Consider the following 27,569-nt stretch of genomic DNA (forward strand, 5'->3'; position numbering starts at 1 on the left):
TATTAATAATGTCTTAAGTAAATGAAATATTTATTTAAACGATATTTGGCATAAATGAGGACCAAGGCATTCAATACCAAGTTAACGACTGCCTAGAACCCCCAAAATCTATCTGGACGCCTAGGCCGCACCTTGAAAACTATGCCACAAAGTACAGGAAATAGCTTGTTCACTGCATGATTAATATTTAGTTCTTAAAGTTCTGGTGCTATGCTATCTGGACACATTGTATTATTTCAATACCTCAAAATGTATTAACATTTCCCTGTGTTCAAATATTTCTACTAGACACATTAAAGGGAACAAATATATAAACTGATCTTTCTCTTGTATATGAAAAGCAACTCTGAATTTAACAGTGTCGCTGGTTGTTATGTAAAGTGCCTCTGTTCTTTAAATTCCATTTCCGCATCCAATAATGTTCATTGTGGTGCATCCAGTTGGAATGACCACAAGGTTAATAACCTCACCACCATCTGCAGATATTATGGAGTTCCCAGCACTGCCAAACCGGATGGAATGACTGATCCATAAAATTTAATGTTACACATTCGATTCCATTAGGATAACTCGGCAATTATTCGCCCTATTTGGCTTTAAGGTACTACAAGTATGCATTAGTGCCTTAATCCCATCATCAAAGGTTCGACGTTGCTAGCAAATGTTTGCCTTGGCAGGACTACTTTCTGCCCGAGCAAGGAGCAACTCATAATCCTGCAAAGATCAATATATTTAGCAGTGAGGGTTGATTCTCAATATCGCAAGTATAAAGAAATACTCTCCCTGACTTCCTTAACAATTGTCCACTTTGGAAAAAAATAAACACATTTTAAGAGATGGTAATTAATACTACTACCCCCTTTTGTTAATTTATTTTCCTAGTTTACCCTTCATCCTCAACATGAATTCCAAGTTGACCTTCATTTACACAGAACTACTTGGAGTAGTGTGTCAAAGGGCAAAATGGAAAAGCAACCAAAACTTACGCAATAAATGTTCGAAGGGGACTATCATTTTGTAACAGTGGGAGTATATATCATAAACCCATTTCACGATGACAACTGCATCCTACAGTGTTTTTTTAATTTTTTACGAGATTGCATCATACAGTGTTTTTTATTTTTTATGCGACTGCATCATAAAGTGTTGATAATGAATAATCTGGCCATCATACACCTAAGGAATCTTGCTAAAAATGTTTCTGTATTTTGTGATCCTGTCAGAAGTATTATTCTTTTGGAGTTGGGGGTCAGGGTTGGAGTTACCAAGTCCATGCAGTTGTTACCTGAACAATTGCCTGTGCACAAAGCTTCCCAGACAAAACAGCACCTTCCATTGAAGCCAAATACTTTTGCTTTGTGTAGTCACCAGACAAATAGAACCCTTCTATAGGGGATCTTTGTAAGGGCCGGCATGGTTCACAATTTGGTATGTTTTTGTAAACTGACCTGAAACAGAAACTTCAACAAATAATTTTCGAGAAGAGAGAGAGGGTAGAAAACTGTACTACAAGTATCCTTCAAATATGCCAAGAGATACTACACAACCACATTAGAGACATGTTATGGGAATTGGAATACTAACTGTAAATTCCCTAAGTTTATTGGTACGGAGGATACTTCAAATATTGGGAAGATGGCCATGCATGCAGAATGATCTGTCAAAATAGTTACAAAATTCAAAATTGACATACAGGGATTGACAAATGCATGAATCTCTACCCATGTGGGTAACATAACTAAAGACACCATCCTGAGGCCAGTCAATAGCCTAGAAACATTGGACAATGTCTGAGTTGAAGAGTATGGAACATGGAAAATGAGGGGACCAAGAATGATAACCTAATCTATTTCTCATTCATGTAAATAGAATCATCCCAACAAGCATGAGACTCCACAACTGATGATACACCTGACTGATGATCTCCCTCTCCCATGTATCAGATCTATAATTTAATATTCAGAGAACAATGTTTTTTACTGAAACAAGATAAGAAAGGTTTTGCTTGGAAAATTTCGATTCTAACCGTGGTGTTTTGATGACACGGTACTTCAAAATCTTGGCCTTGCTCTGATCAGCGGCAATTTCCTCCGGGAAGAGCTTTGCAAGCTCCTTCATGGTCGCCTCAATAATTTCCACATCACTCCGCGATATCCAATCCTCCGCTGGTGCAAAAACCAATTCCAACATTGATCTGTCTGGATCATAATATTCCTGCATTATATAAAGAGAATTATGAGTTAGAGACACTTAAGTTGCAAGTAAAGCTATAAAGTCCATGATTGACTTTCCACTTCAGGTCTAAAAAACTGTAAGTCATATCTTTGCCAAATTAGGCTAAATTGGAACACACTTAATAATCTCTCACCCCCCTCCCCCCATTTATAACAAAAGATACTAGGTGAAGGAAAGTAACTGACATTTGCTGAAATCTAAGGTTTCCCTAAAACATTCAACCCATTGATAAAGCGGATAAAAGATCATGTGAACTTCTACTGATTTCTGATGAATACTTGAAGAACGTAAGCCATGTCACCAAGCATTTTTCTCCTACACCAATCCTATCCTCATGTCTCAGCTGATGATAACTTCCTCAAATCCAAACCCAAGTATTCCCCCTCCACGACCCCCACCCCCCTTTAATGAATAACGGGTTTTATTAGAAAAAGAGAAAAAGCTACAGAAGCATATGATGCTGGTTACAAAGTTAGCCGAGGGGAAGGCACCAATGGAGTCCAAACCTAAGGAAAACTGAGTAAAATTCATAGTTGTTGTGGCGCTAAGCCAAAAACGAGATGCTATGGCACTTAAGTCAACACCTAGGCAAGGCCAATGCACCTCTGCGAGCGACATTATAGTCGAGGACATATTTTCCAGGTATGTCTTTTTATTAATGTGTCATTATACAAGTCAAAATATTGAATGTAAGGGAGGAAAATAATATTATAGAAACATATAAAAAGTAGAAATGAGAAATGCTTGACAATTATAACATAAGGGCCCGAGATTGAGTTTTTAGGTCTAGGAACATTGACACATCAGGTGGCTGGTCACCTTGAGCTTGTTGCCTTGACAGCTACTAACATTATTCATAATATAGGTTGAAACAGCCCATAAATGTGAAAATATGGGGAAATTGTTTTAAGCCAATATACTACATACCCTTGGAGATGGCTGTAAAGTACTTCCATTTAATATCAACTGCCACTCTGCTGACATGGGCATATTTAAAGATTTCAAAACAACTTGGAATGAAGTTGCATGTATTCAATAAATATCTACTGGGCTATAGCCACATGGAAGTGCACATATTTGAAGAAGATTTTAGAAAGTATCATTCAACATATCTTACCTTACACCTTAGGAATGAGTTGGCATAAAATCACAAAAGGTCCAGAAGGGCACATACTCTAAGAAGTTTTAAATAGATTTCATGGAATACATTTTACCTTACATGTTACAGACATGTCTGCATAAACACTCAAGAGGGGGCTTCTGCAAGAGAAATATGGATGCCAGTATCAGAAGAATAAACAAATTGAAAAAAGAAACACCTAAAAAAATGAACACAAGTTAGATCTGGCGGATTGACTCCCTCGCAATCTGTAAGATGAATAAAAGAGCATGTAGCATAGATAGTGGTCCCACTTTGAAATAGGTCTGCCATCGTTTGTGACAAATAAAACATGCATCAGTCCGGTATTAACAGAGACCACAAGATTTGGTTCCTACTTATGTCTCTAGACAGGGTGCAACTAGGGCAGGGTTCAACTCAGACCTGAGACCTAACTCCACTTGGGTCAGTTTGGCTGCCATTTTCAGGTCTTTTTAGCCTAACAGGGAAATCCAGACTTAGAGATATCGGAAGGCCTTTTCTTTATGCACTTGAACAAGGAGATTCAATTTCTGTCTATCATGTCTTCAACAGTTTCACTTATTTCATCTTTTGTTACCTCCTTAAGTGTCCAGGTTTAAGTGATCTAGATTCAAGGTAGGGTTTCTATTACTAGAAGCATTAATCTTCCAGTATGTAAAACATCCAAAGAGAACTTTCACAATATTTTTGTGATATGGATTGAATTGACTAGGAAGCGCTTGAAGCTTTTTATTCTTTATACCTCTATTCTGTAGCCCAAGGAATTAAATTTCAATTTCCAACTTGACTTTGGTCAGTATTGAAATAAAAAAAAATTTCATTTTTCCCTTGACCATATCTTCAATACTCTAATTTTAAGTGTTGTAATATGGGTATAAGGGTAGATTTGTCCCTTGCGGCACTGTATGGACTGAAGCAATCTCCCAGGGCTTGGTTTGGTCGTTTCCACAAGGCTATGATTTTAGTTGGATACAGGCAGAGCAATGCTGATCATACTCTGTTCATCAAAAATCAGGTGATCACATTACTATTCTTATAGTCTATGTTGATGATATTGTCGTCACTGTGCGTGATCCTATTGAAATATCTCATCTGAAGGCCTATTTGGGAAAAGAATTTGAGATTAAAGATCTGGGAAAACTTCAGTATTTCCTTGGTATCAAGGTTACTTGTCCTCCCGTGGTATCTTCTTGTCTCAAGGAAGTATACCCTTGATCTTTTATCAGAGACCGAGATGTTAGGCTGCAAACCTACAGATACACCCCTTGAGGCTAATGCTCATCTCGAGAGTAAGGATGGTGAGTCGGTTGATAAAGGCCGGTATCAGAGATTGGTTGGACGTTTGATCTATCTTTCCCATACTTGGCCAGACATTGCTTATGTTGTCAGCTTGGTCAGCCAATATATGCATGATCCCTACTCTACACATTTAGAAGCTGTGTTTGGGATCCTTCGTAATCTGAAGTTGGCTCCAAGGAAAGGTGTGCTATTTTCTTCCCATGGTCACATGCATGTAGAAGATTTTATTGATGCTGATTGGGCTAGTTCTCCGGATGATCGACGGTCCACATCTGGTTACTATACATTTGTTGGTTACCTGGTGTAGCAAGAAGCAAGTTGTGGACTTGTGGTTGCTCGATCTAGTGCTGAAGCAGAGTTTTGCGCGATGGCCCACGGTATTTTTGAGTTGTTGTGGCTTCAGGGCCTTCTCTAAGACCTCGGTGTGGCAGTTCAACTCCCTATGATGCTATATTGTGATAGTAAATCAGCCATTAGTATAGCTCATAATCCTACTCAGCATGATTGGACGAAGCATGTAGAGATTGATCGTCATTTCATCAAAGAAAAGCTAGAACAAGGTGTTATTTGTGTTCCTTTTGTTAAGTTTGGTGATCAATTAGCAGATGTTTTTACTAAAGGTTTTAGTAGTAGGGTTTTTCATCTAATTCTATGCAAGTTATGTTTGATATCTATGCACCAACTTGAGGGGAGTGTTGTAATATGGGTATAAGGATAGATTTGTCCCTAGGGGCAGTATTGTACTTGTACCCTTTTCTATTCTATTGTAAATAAAGAGCCTAGGCCTCTATCAACTGACAAGCCATCATTCCCCAAATCCCAACATTAAGCCTTTGGTCAACTCTGACGAAAATAGCCAAAATATATTTTGGTCATGCCCTGTCAAGATGTGATTCCATGCTCTAGCCTCTTGGCCAGTGAGGGTTGTACTGGTTTACACTTGAGGTTGCTTCGCTACTGCCAAGTCATTTTGTGTGGTGCATACAAGTTCTTGTTGGGATGAGGGGACTGGGCTGCATCAACCCTACCCAAACCAAGTGCTTTTCAGATCGACTAATGTTGGGATAGGATGACTGCTTCAGTATAAGGTTTTCCGGTTCAGATTGGATGGTCCCAACCTGATCCACCTACCCAAAGTTGCAGCCCTAATTCTGGTATGTTGACTACACGGAGTAGGTACGAAAGCTTTATTATTATTATTATTTATTGATTACTTTGACATGAGCATGATTCAGAAACTTCACAATAGAGCTTCTGTTGAATAATAATCAAACCCCGATGAAAAATTTATAAATAGAACATTGGATACTATTGTTCGAGAGATTTACAAGCATCTAAGGATATTTTGGGTACCAGTATGCATGGACTGTTTAGTGTTAATTGTAATGTGTTTTTAGCCCAAGGGGTCTCTAATCACATCTCATATGTAAATACATCTTGGGAGATGGGCAGTCAATTCTCTCTTTCTTCCATTTCTTCTCCCTTTTTATAAAGTTGAACCAAGTAATCCAACTCCAATGAGATGAAAATTATGCAACAAACAGATTAGGCCTTACTGTACAATTCCATTCTCGGTTTTAAAGGGAAAGCATTATTGGCATAGGTGAAGCTGGACCTGCTGAAAAGTAGATGATCATATGTGTTCTTCAGCTTTCTGTCAAACCTGCAAAAGTAACAGATAATCAAGGATTTAAGTATTGGTATAGGTATCGTATTGGAGAGGTGATTTTAAGAGACGCATTCTATCGTATCGAAGAGATGCAAAATACACGTAAGAAACACATGGAAATGGTCAAGAAATGCATGGATATGCTTATGCTACATACAAAATACGATTTTGAAGCATAAAACACCTTATCATGCCATATGTAAATATATATAAGCTTGATGCAAGGATGTGAATCATTTTTACCTAATCTAGTGATGCATAATAAAAAATAAAAAAAAAGAGATTTGAGCACCCAAAAAAAAACAAAGAGATTTGCAACTTTATCACTTTTTTTTCTCGCTCAAATCTGTTTCGAACCGTGATTTGAGCACTGTAAATCCCCAAAACTTGTTGAAATAGTGAATGTAAGGGTCATTTTTTTTTATATTAGATGATTTTTCTCCAATTCATATCGAAGAGAAAAACAAGTTTCCAAGGCTTTCGGTTGCTCTCAGTTTCATATCTCACTTCACGGTGTCTGTTTTGCAGGTTTAAAGGAGGCGTATCAAGTGTATCTTACCCGTATCGGTCAATACACATTTTATTTGAAAAATAAGTATCGTTTTTATATCCACCAATACCGATGCGTATTGGCAGATACGATACTTAATGATTGATACTTAAAACCTTGGTTATTAACATATGGTGATTCTACTATGAGATTAGTTCCTAGCTGGCTAGTTGAGAATTGGTCTTACATCAGTTTGATATGGCCGACACCCAAATGGTTCATAATTATGTTCTTGAGGAGTTGATGCAACTGAACAGACAAATGGATTGAATGCTACAATGTTCCGACTCATATATAGCACCTCCTTTGGAAGAGAAAAGACCTTTTGGAGTAAAAGAACCTGAAGTCGAGGTCAATGTTGAAAAGATTCCAGCAACTTGTGTCGCCAAGGAAGAGCCAATCATTGATGTTCTTACCGTCGAGGATTACATGGACGATGAGGAACTTGACACTGCAGTTGAAGTGGTGATTGATGAAACAGCTAAGGAAGACTCTACAGATGCGCCATTCATATCTCAGATTCACCTAGATGTTGAGCAATGTAGAGTCCGTGATTCCACTTGAGTTTTTCAAAGAGAAAGAGCAACGTCTAGAAGATTACATTCCCCACTTCCAAGAGTTGCCGGAGTTCTGTTATGGACTGAAGCTTGACCTTCAACACATCAAGGAGAGTGTTCGAATGTCTAAAACTCGAGGTAGAGTGTTATGTGATTCAGCTGCTGTAAAGACAGCCTGGACGATCTAGTGTCTGAGAAAGAATCAAGCTCTGTTTTCATCACTATTGCTGCAGGAGACCCCTACGAGACTGTACTTTCAAGGGTCACAGAAGCTGGAAGATTGAGGATCCAATTTCTCTGTTGCAGCTTCTGTCATTCTGGTGTTTTCTGCAGCAAGACTTCAAGTCCAAGAAATTCCAAATCCAGCAATCAGTTTCAGCCCACCTTTTGACAAAGTAATACTCTCCTTAGGGCCATCCATCGATGGTGATTTGAGTCTGATTCAAAGGCTGTCTTGACTGTAATAGTGAGTTGCTATTTTTTACTTTCACTTACTAATTGTGAAACCTGGCCATATCTCAGCATCCAGCCACCAAATTTGACTTGAGGTTTTGAAGAGTTATTCTGCAGCCTACTTTGGATAGTGATATCTGTCCCATCAAAGTTACCTAGTTGCTAATCCTGTTACCTCTTCATTTTCTGGCTATTTTGTCCACTATCTATCCTTCGACAGCCCAGAAACTGGTGCTGCTTGTGTCTCCTATGGTTAGGCTTCATCCTACAGTAGTGCTACATGTAGTCAAGAGTTCTAAGAGTTGAAACACCTTGCTGTTAAGGTGTATTGCCAGTTTCTGTTGCTGGTGTTCATGCTGTAACCGACTGTTATTGACATTTGGTAATCCTACTGTCAGATTAGTTCCTAGCTGGCTAGTTGACAGCTGTTCTTACATCATGTAGCCTCTAAATCTGTTGATACTCCCATGAAACCTTGTAAAGAGTTTGCAGACAAGCATCTGTATCGAAGGAAGGTTGGTAAACTTATTTATCTCATTGTGTCACTATACATATCATTTGTAGCAGGTGTTATAAGCCAATTCATGGAGATACCTAAGCAGGTTCATTGGGTGGCTCCATGTCGCATTTTATGGCATCTTAAGGGTGCTCCAAGAAAAGGTCTTATTTACAAATTTCATGGCATATTAATCTTGTTGGTTACTTTAATGCTGACTGGGCTGGTGTTGAAGGTGATAAGAGGTCTACCACTGGTTACTGTACATTTGTTGGTGGAAGTGGAAACCTTGACACTTGGCAGAGTAAGAAACAGACTATTCAGTGGTGAGATCTAGTGTTGAAGCTGAGCACAGAGCTATGGCTCATACTGTAGGTGAGTCAATGTAGTTAAAGTCTTTTCTTCAAGAGCTTGGTTTTCCATCTAATAATTCTATTGACATGTATTGTGATACTCAGGCTGCCATCTATATTTCTAGTAATCAAGTTTTTCATGAAAGGACAAAACATATTGAAGTAGATTGTCATTTTGCACCAGAAGTTGTGACAAGGAAGGTGATCTCCACTCCTTTTATTAGCTCTGCTCAACAGCTTGTCAATTTGTTTACAACGTCCTTATTTAAAAGTGTGATTCTTCAAGGGTGTTCCAAGCTAGGCATGGGTGATATTTATGCTCCAGCTTGAGGGGGAGTGTCAACAGTTAGTATTGCAAAGGTATTTATGGAATATATTTGTTTATTAGGATAACATACTTGTAATTCTTTTATAGTTTTTATTATAAATACAACCCTACTACTACTGATAGGTATATTGAGCTATTCTCTCCAATTGGTAGCTCTACTTTTTTCTCTATTGTCTCTCCTACTCTTCTTCTCTTCTCTCTAGTTTCTTCCTTTTTTTTACTTCTTTTCTAGTTACTGTTGCTGGTTGTTTTAGGTCTGAGATTGTCACACATATTACACTGTTTGATCCCCCTATCATTCTAGACAGCAATACTACTCCACTTAGTTACAGCTCCAGAGTGCTCGGTGATGGGTTTCTGGCCTGCTTCAACAACCAAGCTTTTCTGCCCATAAACATGCTGTCCAGAGACCTCTAAATTCACAAGCCTTACATATATATTGTGAATTCACCTTCAGATCTAAATAACCATCTGCATGGGACATCCAATAAAATTAGCAACTTTGACCTTAACACCTCCAATGTTCTAATCAAGTCCATCTACCAAGACCTTCACTCAGAAGTTGTCTTCCCTATGTCCCAGCGAGGTTGGTGAAAAAGCAACAGAGAAAAGAGATTCATGTTACAATTCTCACTAGAGAATGGAGCATAATAGAAAAGCCTCCAGAAAGGCAGCCCGTTTGGAGTGTATTTACCTACTTCAATTCTTACTGTTTTTTTCCTTCCTTTTCTTTTCTTTTTTTTTTAACAAATACTTTACATGTTTTTAATAGGGTCCACCTTAGATGATGCATCATTATTTATACAGGAAGTTTTTCTTTTGGTTGTTGGGTTGGTGGAAGAGTTGAGTTGTTTGGGGATGTGGAGGCACACATTTTGGATGGGGAGTTGAAAGGAATGAGTTCAGAAAAGCATGACTCTTGTTTTCATTCTGCAATGGTGCATCCAGATAGTTGTAGCCATTTCCTTCCATCCTTCTCTTTACCTCTTTTCTTTTGTGGAACCTGGCAATTGTCTGATTATATAATCCTCCTGTATTTTGACCATGCTTAAATACACCTTCCCTATTCCCAACAAAAAATTAAGTCATGAGTTGAGAGGCTAAATAAAAACAAAAGAACCAATAAGTGTAATATTTAAGCCACTCGGCACATATTCCCAAGACCTAAAAACAGTGGGGGCCCATGTGTGGCTGTTAGGGTCCACTTGGAATTCAAACCTCTTTCCTATAGAGTTTATTCAATTGGAACTTTTCCACAAGTTTGTAGTCTACTAAGTTTTTCTCCAGGACATCCTGAGATATTCTAGAGGTGTTCTAAAACTTGTACCCATGACACTGACCAATCTAAAAATATCCTCTGAACATTGTCACCCCTATGCTAATCTTATCAAAGTTGACTATTAGCCTAGGCTGCCCAGCAATCCTCTTCATGCATCAAGTAATTGCTTAATACTTAATATATAAGGTTTTCACTTCTGTCATTTACATTGTATGTAGGGACTTGCCTTGGTAAAGCAACATGCCCTTTTCTTGATCAGCAGCTGATATATCTAACAATAAAGAAAGGGAACATCAAACGAGCATCTCCCATCTAGCCAGCATTGAATACATACAGTGATATTACTTCCTGGACTAATCAGAAAAAAAAGAACAGGAAATTTACCATATATGAACATTAATCACTGGAACTCCAACTAATTTCTCCAATCTCTTAAAATATGGAATCTCTTTCCAGTCTTCAGGTAAAAGAAGCTTCAAGATATCAACTGATGCAAATAGAACATAAGAGGAATTACTGGAAAAATTAGCTTCATATATCAAAAGATACAAACAGAAAACTATACCAGGAGTAGCAACTACATAGGCATCTCCTTCTATTACACTCCCATTATTAAGTACAAGATGCTTCACGGTTCCATCATTATTCAGCACTATCCTTTGTATTCGTGAATTGAGTTGGACTTGACCACCAAGTGCCTGGATATGATCAACAATTGGCAAGCATAGTCTCTCAGGAGGGTTACCATCTAGGAAGGCCATCTTGGAACCATGCTTTTCCTGTTGCCATGTTTAAGCAATCTTAAAAAACTAATTCTATCATCTATCAAAATAAGCTCTAGACTCCTTTACCATAACACAAACCTTCAATTTACATTTCCATGACTACAGCAATGAACAGAAACAAAGCATACAGAAATAACACATATGAGAGTCATCAAGCATTTCCAATCAGGTTATAAGAACTTATGGAGTGTGACTCAGCCAACTTTGTGATGAAATTCACCCTATTAAGACTGACGGACACTGTAAAAGGGCCATTACCCAGTGCTGGACCCGCCTATGCAGGGTCCTGGGATGGGTGAGTTTGGAGTCGGTCCTAACCTTTTGGCATTTTTTGCACAAAGTGGCACCCCTCAACACATTAAGATTCTGTACATTTCCCTTAATCAACAGACAGAGATTGGCTTGATTGTTCCTCGGGGTGGACTGTGGACTGTATTGAGTGAACTTCAGGCAGCCTAGGAGTTGAGATCGTCTTAGGGTCAAAAGATAGGTAGGTTTACGTGATTTGGCAAAGAGAGGGTTGAAGATTAACAAGCTTATGTGGCAGTCCCCATCCCCCCTCCTTTTTGTTATTTTTTTTCTTGTCTCCATTGTCTTTGGTGATGGAGTATTTGTTTTTCTATTCGTCTGTTTTTTTATGGAGGTGGGGGGCTAGGTTGTCTAGTTCAGAGATAAAGGAGACTGTTATTCTTTCTCAGCAGTTTCTTGCGAGGTGGGAAGGGAAGGCTGTGGGTGTGTCTACGCACGTGTGTGCATGTGTGTGTTTTTGGATCTTTTTTTTCTATTAACCTTTTGTGTTGTGTCCTATCCTATCCCAAAATAAGTTTACAATAAAAAAGGAAAAAAGAAAAAATGATAGTAAGAAAGTCTTTCTTAAGGTAATAATGGCCAATTCATTGATCACATTTAAGCAGGACATAAATAGGGGTTCAATGGTTTGTTCTAGTTCTTTTCTTCTTTCGAGGTTTCTGTGTACTGTTTCAGTCCAATAAGTTAAGAAAAGAGGTTCCTCATGATTAAAATCTTTTAATGGAAAAAGAGTAGCATGGACCGGCAAAGTGGCAACTTAAAAAAAATTGCTTTATTTTGGGTATTTTGAAGTATTGTTTTACTTACATTGTAATGGATGGCTGAGTTAAGATAGTTTTCAGGGATGAGGTCCATAAACAGGCTTGTCTTATAAATGGAAGGGCGATCTTGGAAGAAGAAATTTAGAAACCGAGGAATTTTGAGATGGTTTTGTTTACACTCATATCAAATGAAACTTTTCATTCTGTTCGACAAAAAAAAAGTAGAGCAAATTACATAGCCCTCCCCTGAACTATGGTCCTATTACAAACACCCCCCCGGTGTTTTGAACAATTACATTGACCTCCCCTGGACTATGGTGGAGCTTACAAGTAACCCCAGTCCGTAAAGTTGAAACCGTTAATTGAAGCAAAACATTCATAAATGGCCATGTTATCCTCCGTTAGTGCAGATTTACCCTTTTACCCTTACATTACAAAACCTTGAGGAATCTCCTCAACCTTCCGTCATTCCAACCTCATCTTCCATCTCACCTCTTTCTTCTCTGCCGACTTGCATGTATCAACCTGTTATCTCCGGCGATCAACAAGGAGTAATATCTCCAATCCAGCAATCTTCGAGCTGTGAAACCGACGACCAACTCTGACCACTCTGCAGATGCACTAATCTCTCCAATCCATGTCTAATAACGTAAAGATCCACCCAACCCATGACCCAACTGCCCTTCCAAAATCCAAACTCCATCCGAACTCCGAATCCAAATACCAGGAGTTTCAAATTCAAACCCTAATTCAAGTAATAGCTCCTTTGGTCAAAAACCTCTGATTTCACCTCCCTCCCACCAAATCAGATTTCCTGTCCAACCCTTCTACCACGTCTTCCTTGCTAGGAGAATATTTCCTCTGTTTCTTAAATAATTCATGGACTGGTACTGTTGTTCTCGTTCTCCATAAAAGAAAATTAAATATAAATCAAGCATTTCCATGAATAACATTACTTTAATACTTGTACATTATTATAATAACTACCCCACCTTTATAGAGAAAAAAGATACCCATATCTCTGCATCTTCAAAGTTAGCCAGAGGTAGACCATCCAAAAAGAAAGAAAACCAAGCACAGAGCTGAGATCCCTCTGCAAGGAAACTCACAAACCCATCTAAATTTTCTCATTTCTAATAAAAAACCCAACTCTCCAAACCACTCAAGAACCCCGCCATGATTTGGGCGAAGCCACCTGCAGATGGGTTTTATCGCAAAACCCGCTCGTGTCCTCATCTAAACCGGCTCCTTCTCGGACGCTGAGGCAGACCCGCTCGTGTCCTCATCCATTCTTTATATCCCTCAGTTGGAGCGTCTAGCAGCTCCACAAATTCCCTGTCCACGTAATGAAACTTCCAATACCAATGCTCAGCTATGTACCCCACCAGCTCGGGATTCAAAGCCTCAGGAGGCCCTATCTTGTAGGCCTCAACCACTGGTGGAACATCCTGAATAAGTCTGAACTGCCTTTGAATATAAGAAGGAAGATAAAAGGAAGTATGGGTTAGGCCCATCAGCCGAACATAGTTATAACCCGGAGAATTTGAAATAGGACTATCATCCTTCCACCACCCGCAATGCCACTCCACGTCCGTGTCTATCAGAGTCCCTAGCCTTTCAGCTCAATCCTGGACATTGTAAAAATCCACCAGAAGGGTCCGGACTCTGTAATGCTTCACCCGGAAGAGGTCGCCTCCTCTCCTTCACTCTGTTCCTCTTAGCAGGTTTTGAGTTCCTCCCATCTGTCAATGTTTCAGATATCACTACTTTTGCTTACAAGGGTTGTGCAAGTCAGTCATTCTCGGATCCCAGTTGCTCACAATCCCTCTCTGCACTTTTTGCTTCTCTCACAGCTTAGGCCTCCTAGGTTGCCTTCATCAAAACCAGCACAGGTGGAGGCCAAGTCACCATTTCTGGTCTCTTTCAATGCAGAAGAGATCTCAGTAATAGTGATTGCTACAGCTGTGTGGGCAAGCTCCCTGATATGGCATATCGCCTTTGCGGAAATTCTGTGGCCGCACGGGTTCAGCTCTATGGTTGTTACATGCTCTATGAGGTTTCTGGGTTTCCCGATATTTCTGGTGTGGAGATGGAGAGCCTTACCTTCGCCGGAGAGTTGCAAGGTAAAATATTGTCCGCCGGAAACTTCTATCTTCTTCACATTCGCCGGAGATGGGTATGTAGCAAAACCCTTAACCGTTGGCACCCTATTTGAAAAACGACTTCAATTTGGGGATTTTACATTTAAGGATGCAATAAGGGTACAAATGGTATTTAGATTTTGGATGTTTTAGTTCAAGATATAATAAGGGTAAATTGTCTTTTATATTTCAAAACTAACACCGCACTAACGCCGTCAGCCTTCAGGGGTGCGGATGTAATTCTTCAAAACATGGGGGGTGTTTGTAATAGGACCATAGCCCAGCGGAGGGCCATGTAATTTGCTCAAAAAAGTATGATTGGCAATTTTGGGATAGGAAAATATATAATTTCACAGCAGGAGGACATTCCATATCTATAGTGTACGCTAAAATTCAAGTCACGTGCCTATACAATATTCCCTCCCTACTTGCTAAAATTTTACTGAAATACTCTTATATACATATTTTTCTCAGAATGGTTTGTAGCTATAAAAAGATTTGGAAAAGGAGATAAGATGTTCGGAGAGGTATTCACAAGGTAATTCATGGAAGAGGTATATTCATAGTTGGGAATTGGATAGAAATGAGTTACGATAGGATGAGTGATGAAGCATTTGTCTATGTATCTAGATCCCTTTAAGACTTGATACAACATGTTTCCTCTTTCAGGGGTTCCCTCTGTCACCTTCCCCACCATGAGAGTCTTCTTTCGTGGGTGCCTGCCTCCATGGCTGGCCCTCCTAGCGTGTGGTGCCATCACCACCCAGGTCTCCCCATTCCGTCCTATCCTTCTCTTTCCCTGGACCTCTTGCTTTCCCCCCTTCTACCATGCGGGGGTGTCTTGGAGCTCCCTCTTTAGCCAGGCTCCTTTTCCTTCTAGAGAGGGTCTCCCCCTTAACTTCGTCCCTCCCATCATCGTTGGGTCATCTAAGACTGCTCTCTTCCCAGTTAGACTTTTAGCCATAAAGCTTTGCAATGGCAAAATCCTCTGGTTGGCCACTTCATAGGTAGCCACCCCCCGTTCAAGGGGTTTAAGACACATACCTGATGGATAAGTCTAGCCATTGATTGTAGACCCGGTGGTCCTATTGTTATTTGTTTCTTTTATTCAATATAAATACAATCTCCCACCCATGGTTTGAGCATTCTGCCCATTACTCAAACCGTGGTCTGTGTTCTCTTCCCTTCTTTCATCTTCTCTCTTCTCCTCTCTTCTTTCTTTATTATGACCAAGTACTGATTCAGGTTCTGTTATTGTTATACCAATAAAAAGCAACTTAGTTATCAGTGCCAATTCCTTTATTCACCTGGCTTTTGGTCTCGACACCAAAATTTCCAAAATTTCAGCAAGTTTTTGGACTATGCAGAATAGAAGTGTTCAATGCTGAGTAGAAGAGTGGCATTTATACTAAAGATCCACACTACTAGTAAGTTTTAGGATGACCAACAAAACCCAAAAATAATAATACCAATAACCAAACTGAAACATCCATAGATTGACAATAATTTGCTCATAGTAATTGAACAACATTTCTATTGACACCGAAACAATGAATATGGAAAACTTTTGACATGAGAATCTTAAATTGAAAAGGAGAGGACTGTAAGCATGGAAAGTCGTCTTGAATTTATAGGATGCATGGTAGAAGATAAAAATATACTCTCAGAATAATTTATACATGGCAGAGAGAATACATACACTTAAAACACTTCAAGGTCCAGAGAAAGAAGATTGATTAAGATTAGAAAAAGCATTGTAAGAAAACAGCAAGAATCAGCCATTCCTAATTGACATTCAGACTTCCAGTAATACTTGATATTAATGATTCCATCATCTCTTTAACTGAACCACCAATCCAGTCCTAAACTCCAGACATTGACCTTGAGCTGAGTTTGTCTGTCAAGTAAGTTCACAAAATTCCAATACAACGATGAGAGAATAAAGATCATACCTGAAGAAATCGATTCAAAGCTATCAGAATGCATTGCATTGAAAGCTCATCTGGGTTTATGAAGTTCAGTGCCTTTGACATGGCAATAAACACTTCATCAGTAACTCGATCAGGTATTCCCTGAAATACAGTCACCTTGTCGTCAGCAGAGAAATAGGAAGGCCAGAAATAACTGTTAAATGTATTATTTTGAGGGCTCCTACAAATCCAAGTTAATCCTATTGAAGTGTCAAGAATTAATATGACCAATTTATCCACCAGTTCAAATATCACAATGTAAAAACTCTTAACTTCAAGCTGTAATGCAAGGATAAGAAAATGTCAAATAATTCAAACGAGCAAAGTGATTGATTGAGTGACATGATATGGTTCGCATCTAGAGATTTTCAGGTCAATATTTGGCAAGATTAGATGTGTAAGCAAGGTTTAAAGTATTGGTATTGGGTATCGAATCGGAAGGGTGATTTTAAGAGCATGGTATAAAATCTCGCGAAATATCGGCGATATATCGCCATATTTTGTGAATCTCGATATGTCCGAGATACGAAACACTTCCGAAACATAAAAATACAATATCTCGTCAATATATCGTGATATATCGACGATATATCGTGGATCTCACGATATATCGCGAGATATTGTAAAAGTGACAAATAGTGTCACATTAAGAGCCTTATAATTCCATATTTCGCAGCTCTTGGTCGATATTTTGACCGAGAGCTGCTGAAATTCAAATTTTCTCTCTTCTTCCTCCCTTCCAAGCCTCATCCAAGCATTGTTGAAGCTCCTTGTCGCCGGGAAGGCGTCGGAGGATCATCTAAGCTCATCATCCAAGCCTATTTTCATTATTTAAGGTAAATTCTATTTCTCTAAAACTATTTTTTTAAAAAAAATTTTGTACAAATGTTGTTGGATGTTGATGATATTAATATATGTTAGACACCGGAGGCCGATCTACAGCCTCACGGTGTCGAAATTTTTTTCCCATATGTATTTTTTTTTATTTTTTTTCTGGTTTTAAAAATTCATTTTCCTACAACTAAAATAGGAAATAATTAGGGGTAATATGACTTAGATGGTAATGAATTAAATATATGTTAGACACCAATGGCCGATCTACGGCTTCACAGTGTCGGATTTATTTTTCTGCTCTTAAATAATTCTTTTAATTTTCAAAAATTAAGAAAAATATATAAAAAATTAAAAAAACAGAAATAAATAAGGAAAAATATGAGTTTTAAGTTTAAAAAATAATGAAAAAATATGAAAGTTATTTCTATATGTTTTGAGATGCATTACATGTATATTATGTTTACTAATTTTTGGTTTTGTTGTGTTAGGTCAATACTTATATTAACATTATATATAAAAAATTGGTTTTAATTATGTGAAAAATATAAGGGTTAGGGGAAAAATATTAAATAACTATACAAGTGTATTAGTAATCTAAAAGTGTCAATTGAAGTGCATCTACATTAAGTTTTTTAATTATTTGTGTTACTTACATTGCAGTAAACAAGTATCATTATGGCGGATCGTGATAGACAACGTGCGAAGGGCAAGCAAAAGGTGGGGGAAAGTAGTCAACAAAGGGGGCGGAGGGAACAAAGAGAACAGAGGGAACAAGAGAGACCAGCCAGCCAGCATAGGGGTGACATTGCATGGTTACATGGTACTCCCATTGATGGGGATAAGAGAAAATCTATATGTAACTATTGTCACATGCAATTTATGGGAGGTGGGTCCAGTAGACTTAAACAACATCTGACTGGAGGATCTAAAGATGTTGTAGGTTGTCATATGGTCCCTACTGAAGTAGCCAGGGAGATTGGTGATAGTTTGAGGGGAAGAAAGAAGAGGAAGGCTGACAAGCAAAGGATAAGAGAACAACTTGAGGATACAGTGAGGAGTTCGATGGGAGGAGGAAGGCGATACAATGATGATGATGATGATGATGATGATGACTCCTCTGATGATGATGACATTGCAGTACCTGATGACATACAAACAGCAGAGGAGGCTAGGGATTTTAGGCGGACTGTTTCAAGGAGCAGAGTAAGTTTTCAAGATGATCAGCAGAGACAAAGAGTAGGGGGTAGTGGAGAGAGTGGCGATTCTGGAGGTCCTAGAACTTTGAATCCTTTTAAAAGATCACAAAGTGTGAGGGCAACCCCAACACCTCTACCGATGCAGTACCACCATCAACATCGATCCTAAATTGCATAAGAAGAAAGGAAGCGATCAACCCAGAATCAAAGGAGCATGGAAGGGGATGAAGGGATTGGTTAAAGAATCAATAGCTAAGTGGATGCTATACCATACCATCCCAAAACATCGCACAAGGCCCCCATTATGATACCATGATAGATACCATTGCGAGGTGGCCCAGGATTCAAGGGCCCCACCCCATATGAGGTAATGAATGTTTATCTACCTCAACAAAAGAGTGAGATTGATGAGTACATTAGTGAGATGAGGAATATGTGGGAGACATATGGGGTGACTATAATGGCGAGATGGATGGTGGGCCTACAGAAAGTCCATCATCAATTTCATGGTTTATTGTGATGGGAGGACAGTGTTCCTCAAATCGTGGATGCATCCAAAGAGATAAAGGATGCAAAATATATTTCTGATTGTTAAAGGAAGTAGTGGAAAAGATGTGGGTATTGAGAATGTTGTCAGTTGTAGAACTGATGGAAGTAACTTAAGTGGCGGTGAGAAGATGATGAACAATAGTAAGTACCGGCTCTTCTGGACTCCTTGTGCAACCCATTGCATTGACTTAATGCTAAAAGATATGGGAAAGTTAAAGTTGGTGAAGACCGTGGTTGAAAGTGCAAGACAAGTCACCAACTTTGTATACAACCACTCCTATGCACTCAATCTATTGAGGGAAAAATGTGGGGAGTGACTTGGTTAGGCCTGGCATCACAAGATTTGCCACCAACTACATTGCTCTCAAAAGCATTGAGACAAAGAAGGCGGCGAGAAGCATGTTTGCTTCCGAGGAGTGGTTTGAATGGAAGGGTTCCAAGACGCAAATGGGAGGGAAGCACAAACAACGATGTCATCCGAGGACTTCCGGACCAAACTAAGCAAAGTGGTGAAAGTTTTAGAGCCGTAGTTAAAGTTCTACACGTTGCGACTCGCTCGAAGGGCCCAACCATGCCAGTCCTATATCTGCAATAGACTTGATGAAAGATAGTGTCTATAGTGTGGCTCCTCGCATAGCAAACACTTCTTAGATATCATAAATGCTCATTGGGAGAATCAACTTATGCATCCTTGCATAAAGGTGAGTAAATTTGTTTTATGTTTACTAATTCATAGTATTATTATTTACTAATTACCTATGCATTTGACAATACCTCTATTCTATATGTCATATTTCAGCATACTACTTGAACCCTAAGTATCAATATAACAATAGGCTTGGGTTGGAAACTCAACTTATTGATCTTTGTGAAACAAGTAGTGAAGAAGTTGGAGCCGGATGGTGCACTACAAGCAATTTGCAACAATGAAGTGAGTTCATTTGGAAACTCAACTTATTCATGCTTTCAAATAAGTAGTGAAGAAGTACTTACTAATTTTCCACATGGGTGTAGATCAAGGTATTTAGGGATGCATTGGGAAGTTTTGAACCGAGGCTGCGATCAAGGCGAGCACGTGGTGATTTGGTAATTCTTTTAAGTTTTAAATTACATATGTATTGAAATTTGAAAGTTGAAAGTTGAAACAACATTTGACACATGTCTTTTTGTTGTAAACTTGTAATGCAATTTGAATGGTGGGTGTTGTATGGGGAATCGGTGAAAACTTAAGAAGAATAGCAATTAAAGTCCTTGCCCAAACATGTTCGCATCCTGGTTGTGAGAGGAACCGGAGTACCTTTGCACTCATCCACTCCAAAGGCGCAACAGATTGGGGTCTCAACGTTTATCCGACATGGTGTATGTGCACTACAACTTGAGGTGAAACCGCAACACATAAGCATGGGACATGTGGGACAAAGGGGCACCATTGATCTAGCTGACATCTTTCAAGTTGACTTAGACGATGAGGACCCTATTGTGGATTGGGTGAGGGATAGAGGTAAGCCAGTGTTGGATGAGGAGGGAGGTAGGCCCGACCCCATGATAGCTTCTGAGATTGGTGCTGATGTGGACGAGTATATGGTCGACGAGGGTCGATACATGCAAGGGAAGCCTCACCCATACCATTCCAACCCACTGGTGGCAATGTTTGTGATGATGAAGACTGGTCTAAGTCCTCAAATGATGATGATGATGATGGTGATGATGGTAATGCTGGTGGTGGTGATGGTGATGCTGGTGGTGGTAATGCTGGTGGTGGTGATGTTGGTGGTGGTGATGCTGGTGAAGAATTTGACAGCATGCAAGAGCGTTATGTGGTAGGCCAGGAGGCCCAGGATACGGCACCTGTAGAGCCACTCCGATTCACTGGAGAGACACAGTTTGATCATGCCACACAAGATACGGACCACGGAGCACGTGCCCCCGCACCCCCACCCTCGAGAGGCCCCCTACATACATACAACAGGAAGCGTAGGGATCGACAAACACAGTTGCAACCTGATCACATGGACATTGATAACCTATCTAGCTCTGTTGGTGGTTTGAGTATGGGTGATAGGGAGGGAGGACCGACTGGACATTGGCGTGCCCCATCTTTTGATGCACATGCCACTCCATTGGCATCGGATTATGGTGCATCACAACCTTACGGTGGATATGGATATGGATCATCATCATATGGGCAGTTTAGTGGGGTAGGGGACTATGACTACCAGTCCCAGTCCCAGGGACATACTGGATCATCTTTTGTAGATAACATCTTTGCATACCCTAGCGGACCTAGCTACCAACCTCACCAGCCATACATGCAGCCAATGCCATCGCCTCTTGCGCCGGCGCCAACATCATATCATAGTGGATCATCTTCTTCACGGACTGGATCGATTGGTAACCCTAGTTTATATCCTAGGATAGGTTACCTACAGTATGTTGATGATTCCATTTACGTGACACTTGTGGATGACTACAATCGTTTCTTCTCCGATTCTATACCGTGGTCCACATATGTCCTTCAAACAGAGAGCAATGGACGTCGACTCCAGCGAGGCATGAGTGGGATTGATCCAGGGAGGCACAACAACTACTATTAGCAGTTTAGCACTTGTAATTTGTAACTTAAGTTGTGATTTCATTAATCCATGTGTATTTAACTATTTATACATTAGGGTCGGCAACCGTATGTCAATCAAGGGTGCAAGCCCAAAACACCAATTTGAATTCACATTTTTACAATTTTATGGTTTAAATGTGTTTATTAAGCTTAAATAAGGCTGTCCATGAAGTTTCAGGCCTAGATATGGCCAAATACCCCCCGAGATGGACCCCCGAAATATTGCAGAAAAAATGCAATATCTCGGGCATATTTCGCGATATCTCGGATATTTCGGATATCTCGGTAGGCCCGAGATACCGATATATTGCGAGATATAGTACTATGTTTAAGAGACGTATCATATCAAAGAGACACAAGATACGCTAGATATGTATGGAAATGTTTAGGATATATGCAAAATACATTTTTGAAGCATAAATCACTATTAATAAGTAATATGTAAAATATATAATGTATAAAAAGGAGAACAAATTACAACGAGACAAGTACATTCAATTGATTATATATAAAGGATGTGGTTTCTTACATGTACTAATACCATTTTTTTTTAAGGTATCATATCGGTACCATAAAAATAAGATATGTATCGGTTAGTATCGGCAGATACAGAAGGACCTTGTGTGCAAGTAGCAATCTAGGTGGAAACCCTGTATTATGGAATGACAGAATTTCAGCTTCATTAGGAAATTAAGTAGACACAAAAAAGAGCCCTGACCATAGCAACTTTTAGACACACTGTAGATGGGTTAAAGACTGGTCAGGGTACTTCACTTTGAAATAAATTTTTTTTTTTTAATTTGCATATATGCAGGGACCAATGTCACCAAATTGTGCCAGATCAAGTACTAAAATAAGTGGCAGGTAAGCCCTCAGATTATCTTTTATGAGAGTTTCTCACAGAACCAAGAAAATACTTGCAGGATTTTCTTACAGGATGGGCCTCTTCCCTTCAAGCCACTTTATCTTTGCCTTTTCTGTTAATGATAAAGTTCTGCAAAGTGCATAAGACATTGCTGTTCCTTATACCAAACAATCACATCAGATTGGTTTATGTTTCTGAGTTTCTAGTTTCGCAGATTTTCCGAAATTAATACTTCTATATTTTTTTCTTAATTTTAAATCTACATTTTCATCTAAATTATATCCCCTATAACTGGATAAAACCTTGCAGTTTATTTATATATCCATAATCAGAAACCCTTTCTTTCTCTGCTTTTTTGGTTCACATGATCATATCTACTATTTTAGTTCTGTTTCAGATTTAAAATTGGATCTGCTCCGTAAGATTCAGATTTTGGAAATTTTGGTTATTTTTGGGACTATTTCGACTTCTGAGTTCAGCTCTGAATCTCTGACCCTAACCCATGGTCGATCCTAGTCTTGGCCCATTACCTGCAGTGTGCAAATATGCCCAACATCAGTTAGGCTTTTACATTTGACTCAAAGCCTCATTGTTCTAAACACTCCCGTAAGTACAGAATCCAACTATCAACGTCAAGAGATATCAATAAAACAACCAGAAACATGTCGCAGAGCATGAAAAAGCTACTTTAACTACCTGCTTCCTCATCCACTCTTTAACAGACCGACCATCTTGAGCCTCAACATAAGCCTGTCCGCCAAACATTGCAGGCAAGAGACCAACAGCAAACTTCAATTTCTCTGGCCAAGTCAGCATCTCATTGTTCTTTAAGATGGCCCAGATTCCTGCCAATCACTTTCTTGACTAAAATAAATAATAGGAAGATGAAATACAGTGAAAAAAATCAAGGTAGTCTACCAGCTAATTCAAGGTACAAGCCCCACCAATGATGGTTAATGCAATGCCAGAATGGGTTATGTCTAGTACCACATCCACATTATATACCATATCATTTGGAATGCAGGACAGTACAAGAAATAAATGAGAGGTCTAGAACTACATAATAAGGACATCCCTATTTGTCATTTTGTGGCTTTGTCCACACATCAAACAATGACATCTTTCCACAATACAGACAGCTCATGTAATTTTTGTTCTTTCAGAGGGGGAGGGGAAGAAATGAACGAGATAATAGCGTTAGGGGGAGGAAGAGAGATTGCCTCCAGAAAGACAAAAAAAAAACCACATGCACTTAATATCTAATGTCTAACATTGCAGGAAGTACTGGCAACCATATTAACAAGGTGGTGGCAAAAGTTGTATGGGGTGGCAACCCAGCACATGTCCCATTTTGCAGGTTCTTGGCAGTGTAGAGAAAAAGACAACATGGACAAATCAAGGACCTTCTTGAAAGGGAGTAAAATATTGGATGAAGCAATTATTGCACCTTAGAAATGGGTCTAGAAACTTGATTTAAAAAATCATGGAAAGGGCATATAATCAAAACCAAGTGAGACTTCTTAGTGACTATCAGAAGTGGATGGGCTTTGGCTATTGGTGGCAAGGTTCTAAGACTCGGGTCTCGGTGGCATCTCGGCCAAGCTAGAAACCGAGTTGAGTCGAGATCTCGGCGAGTTGCTGCATTTTTTTTTTTTTTGACTCGGACCCCCAACTCAGTGGGTTTTACACATATTTTGGGTCTGAAACTTGGTATCCAGCCTATTTCAGGCCATTTAAACACAATGGCATGCCCAGATTTGCCAAAAAACAAGTCCAAATATGAGTTTTACTTTGAAATCCTACAAATAGGTGATGATTCTTGGACTGTTGGAGTTGAATCTTCACTTTAGCACTTGAATCTGACTTCAAACAATGCAATCCACCCAAGATTTGAAAGAAAGAGGAAGAAATTTGAGGGAGAGAGTTGTTTGAGTGTTTTCCCCTTTGTTTAGAGAGCTATGGACAGAACTATTGACATTTCCGAGTTCTGTCCATTGCCCTCTTTTGATAAAAATGGGCACATGGGTCAAATGGGCAATTAAAATGGGTAAAAAATATGTTCTAACCTGATACCGAGATCTCGGCGAGATATTGAACTTTTAAAACTAAAAAAAAACTGGAAAAAATGTGTACCGAGACAATACCGAGATCTCGAGATCTCGCCGAGAAAGTGTAATTTTAGAATGCATATGGCATCTTGTCTCGGGATCTCACAAAACCGAGAAACTCGGCGAGATCTCGCGAGTTCTTGAACCATGATTGGTGGCTGAGGTGAATACATTGTTATGGCTTTTTGGTGCGGTCCCACACCCTTATCAATGGGATTCAGGATGATTTCCACAAAGGCACATAGGAAGGTGACCTTATCTCTCTTATTCATTATGGTGTAGAATTGCCGAAGTTTGCGTAGGTTGATGCCAACACTCACAAGAGGTGGGACTTGGGAGTAATAAAAGGTTTCCCGGTCATCGAAGGAGTCCCAGAATATCTCATTTGCATTTTTTTTTTGGGGGGGGGGGGAGGGGCTAAGATTTGATTAGAAAGGGGACAACACCAGACTTGCCTCTGATAAATGTAACAAGATACAGGTCATACTCTGTACCTGGATACAAAGAAAAAAAGTGGTCCAGTTTGTATGTATATCTACAAAATTAGAGAATTCCAATTGATCACAATTCCTGTTGGGGCACTTGTATGTGGAAAGGAGTTGGAAAGAACACAGCATTCTGAGGGTCATGCACCATCAGGTTGCAACCTGGTGGATACTCAACAGATCCTTCATCAATTAACAAGTAGTCGACCGGTATCTGATGTGCTAATAAACAGCAATAAGTAACGCACACAGGGATCTGATGCTCAGATGAGGGCAAGAAAGGCAGAGGATATAGAGGAGACTATTATCTGTCACTGGTTTCTCTTGGCTCCCTCCTCCTGCTACTACTATATATCAATTTATGAATTTAATTTTTTTTGTCCTATGTTCATTCTCAAGGCTTCTTTATAGTCTTGTCTGAAGGTGAGAGGCAGCTTGTTTTTTTTGTTGGGATCATATTGCTGGGTGGGAAAGGGGTAAGCCTTCTTGGTTGAGAGGTGCTATGTAATCTACTTCCTATACTACCATTGTTTCTCTTTCTTCCTTTTCTCTTTATACATTTTGGAACTGACATTATTCTGTTCCCTATCAAAAGAAAAAGGAAAAGAGAGAGGGGGGGGGGGGGGAGGGTAAACATGGAGAGATTATTATTTCTTTGTTATAATCCTATTTGTTCAGCTAGTTCCACTCTGACATACGAAGTTAAGAGATCAATCGTCCATGGAGAAGAAACAGGAGTTGTCACAATGAACCTGAACTTTCAAAAATCAGGAAAAACAAAGAAGAGGTTTGACATATAGTACGAGCTTTTCAAGTTTTTGTTTTTGCTACATTTTCCGACACCAAATAGACATATTCTTGAGTAAATTCTTTAAAGTCAGTTCTTGAAGAAGCAGCTCAATCTAGTAACATAAAAGAAAGGGTAAATGTAAAATGCACATAAATTTAGTAATACCAGTAGTACGCAACAGGAGGGGAGCATAACAAGGTTCATAAACAAGTGAAACAGCCTTACTAGAGCTTATAGTCTGATTGTGCATAAAAGTATACAAAGGATATTGCCTTATTACCTGTTCCAACCACTCGCAATGGTTTGAGAATGCTATATGTGAAGAACATCAACTTTTATTTTGCTTTATACATTCAATCATTGCAGAACCAGTATTGAAACAAACAGAATGCAACTGCAGAAAATAAGGATACAAATAAATATTTATTTGCCACAGCTCAATGCATGACATACCATTTAAAGGTGCAGGCAAAACTTCAGGGAAATCAAAACGGCTAAACTCTCCTGGCTTGGTTGGCGTTGCAAATATCATAGAGTGCTCCTTCCACTGCAGCCGATCATTAATATTAAGTTCTCCAAACAAGTTCTGCACGTTCGGATAAGCTCCAACTTCAAGAAACAGAAGACCTTTGTCATTCAGCATTGGGTAAAATTGCCAAAGAAAGATAAAACAATGAATAAGAGCACTTGCAAAAGGAAAAACAAATAATATCAATTGTTAAAGAGTGGACCCTTTGTACCGTGGGGGTACATGTTTTCAGTGTACCACGATAGGGGGAGTGTCCCTATCGTGGCTACATATTATGTTACTTAGTTTTTGGTTTATTTCTTTCTTAGTTAGATTAGATCTCTTCTTTCCTACTTAGAATAGGTTTCTATTTTCTGGTTTCTTGCTTGACAAGGAGTTACTTTCCTTCATTTATTGTACTCTATTGGTTAATATATAAGTGCGGTAGGGGGGGACTACTATGTATGATTCTGCTGTTCTTGGCAGTCTCACCCTCTTCTTCTTCTCTCTTGTGTGTTTCTGATACTGTTACATGGGATCAGAGCACTAATAAATCAGTGATTGTTCTCATTCACAAACTGGTTTGATAGTCCATTCAAGGACTCCTTTCGGTTCTGGTTGCAGCAGCCTATGCTGCCTACATACTACTCGAAGCCCTAGTTAGTGATGATACAAAAGTAAACTAGGGCTTCTCAACTACCTACCCTGCTGATCCATAAAGATTTCTGCTATCAACTACATTCTGGAACTTTTTTTGAAGAGATCGATATCTGCAAATTACTTTTCATCTAGCCACTTGGTGCTGCTCAATTTTTAAGGGCTACTTACTACTGCTGGGAGGTACCCTCGATCCAATTTGTGGGCTATCTCTATCTCCTAAGTTGCTGCAGTTTGATTCCTCCAAAACAGTAGGCGACACTTTTTTTTTAAAGAAATCTTCCCACATCGGTTTCTTAATTACTCAAGATCTAGCCAGCAGATCTGTTCTGGCTTTAAGGACATCATTGCCCTCTATTGGAGCACTCTACAGTTATTTGATCTGACCACCTGTTTTTTGGTGGTGAAAAAATCATCCTAGTTCTGGACTCTCAGCTTCTGGTCTGGGTTTTCTTCTCTGGTTCTCGAATATTGTTGCATCTGAACCTTATCTATTGCTACTGCGGTCATTGACAATTTCAGATTGTCACTATATACTTGCTGCTACTATTTTTTGGTTGCTGATTTGGTTGCAGCTACTCCCTTCGACTATTGGATGCTATCATTAATTTTGATATTACCTGTGTGCATGATGGCT

The 27,569-nt window shown here is 39.3% G+C and overlaps 1 protein-coding gene across 1 annotated transcript in view; it reads right to left on the bottom strand.

The window, feature by feature from the left end:
* Window positions 1-621: 621 nt before the first annotated feature.
* Window positions 622-27,569, bottom strand: part of LOC122650120 (15-cis-phytoene desaturase, chloroplastic/chromoplastic) — a 53,498-nt gene continuing 26,550 nt past the window's right edge. The window contains exons 5-14 of the mRNA XM_043843433.1: window positions 26,221-26,376; window positions 23,081-23,229; window positions 16,309-16,428; window positions 10,926-11,139; window positions 10,745-10,847; window positions 6,291-6,338; window positions 3,450-3,495; window positions 2,027-2,214; window positions 1,286-1,448; window positions 622-714 (exon numbers count right to left, since the gene is read on the bottom strand). Of these exons, the coding sequence (XP_043699368.1) occupies window positions 655-714; window positions 1,286-1,448; window positions 2,027-2,214; window positions 3,450-3,495; window positions 6,291-6,338; window positions 10,745-10,847; window positions 10,926-11,139; window positions 16,309-16,428; window positions 23,081-23,229; window positions 26,221-26,376 (1,247 nt within the window). The 3' untranslated portion in view covers window positions 622-654. The remainder of the gene's footprint in view (window positions 715-1,285; window positions 1,449-2,026; window positions 2,215-3,449; window positions 3,496-6,290; window positions 6,339-10,744; window positions 10,848-10,925; window positions 11,140-16,308; window positions 16,429-23,080; window positions 23,230-26,220; window positions 26,377-27,569) is intronic.

Source organism: Telopea speciosissima, chromosome 2 (assembly GCF_018873765.1).
Source record: "Telopea speciosissima isolate NSW1024214 ecotype Mountain lineage chromosome 2, Tspe_v1, whole genome shotgun sequence".
Taxonomy (NCBI): Eukaryota; Viridiplantae; Streptophyta; class Magnoliopsida; order Proteales; family Proteaceae; genus Telopea; species Telopea speciosissima.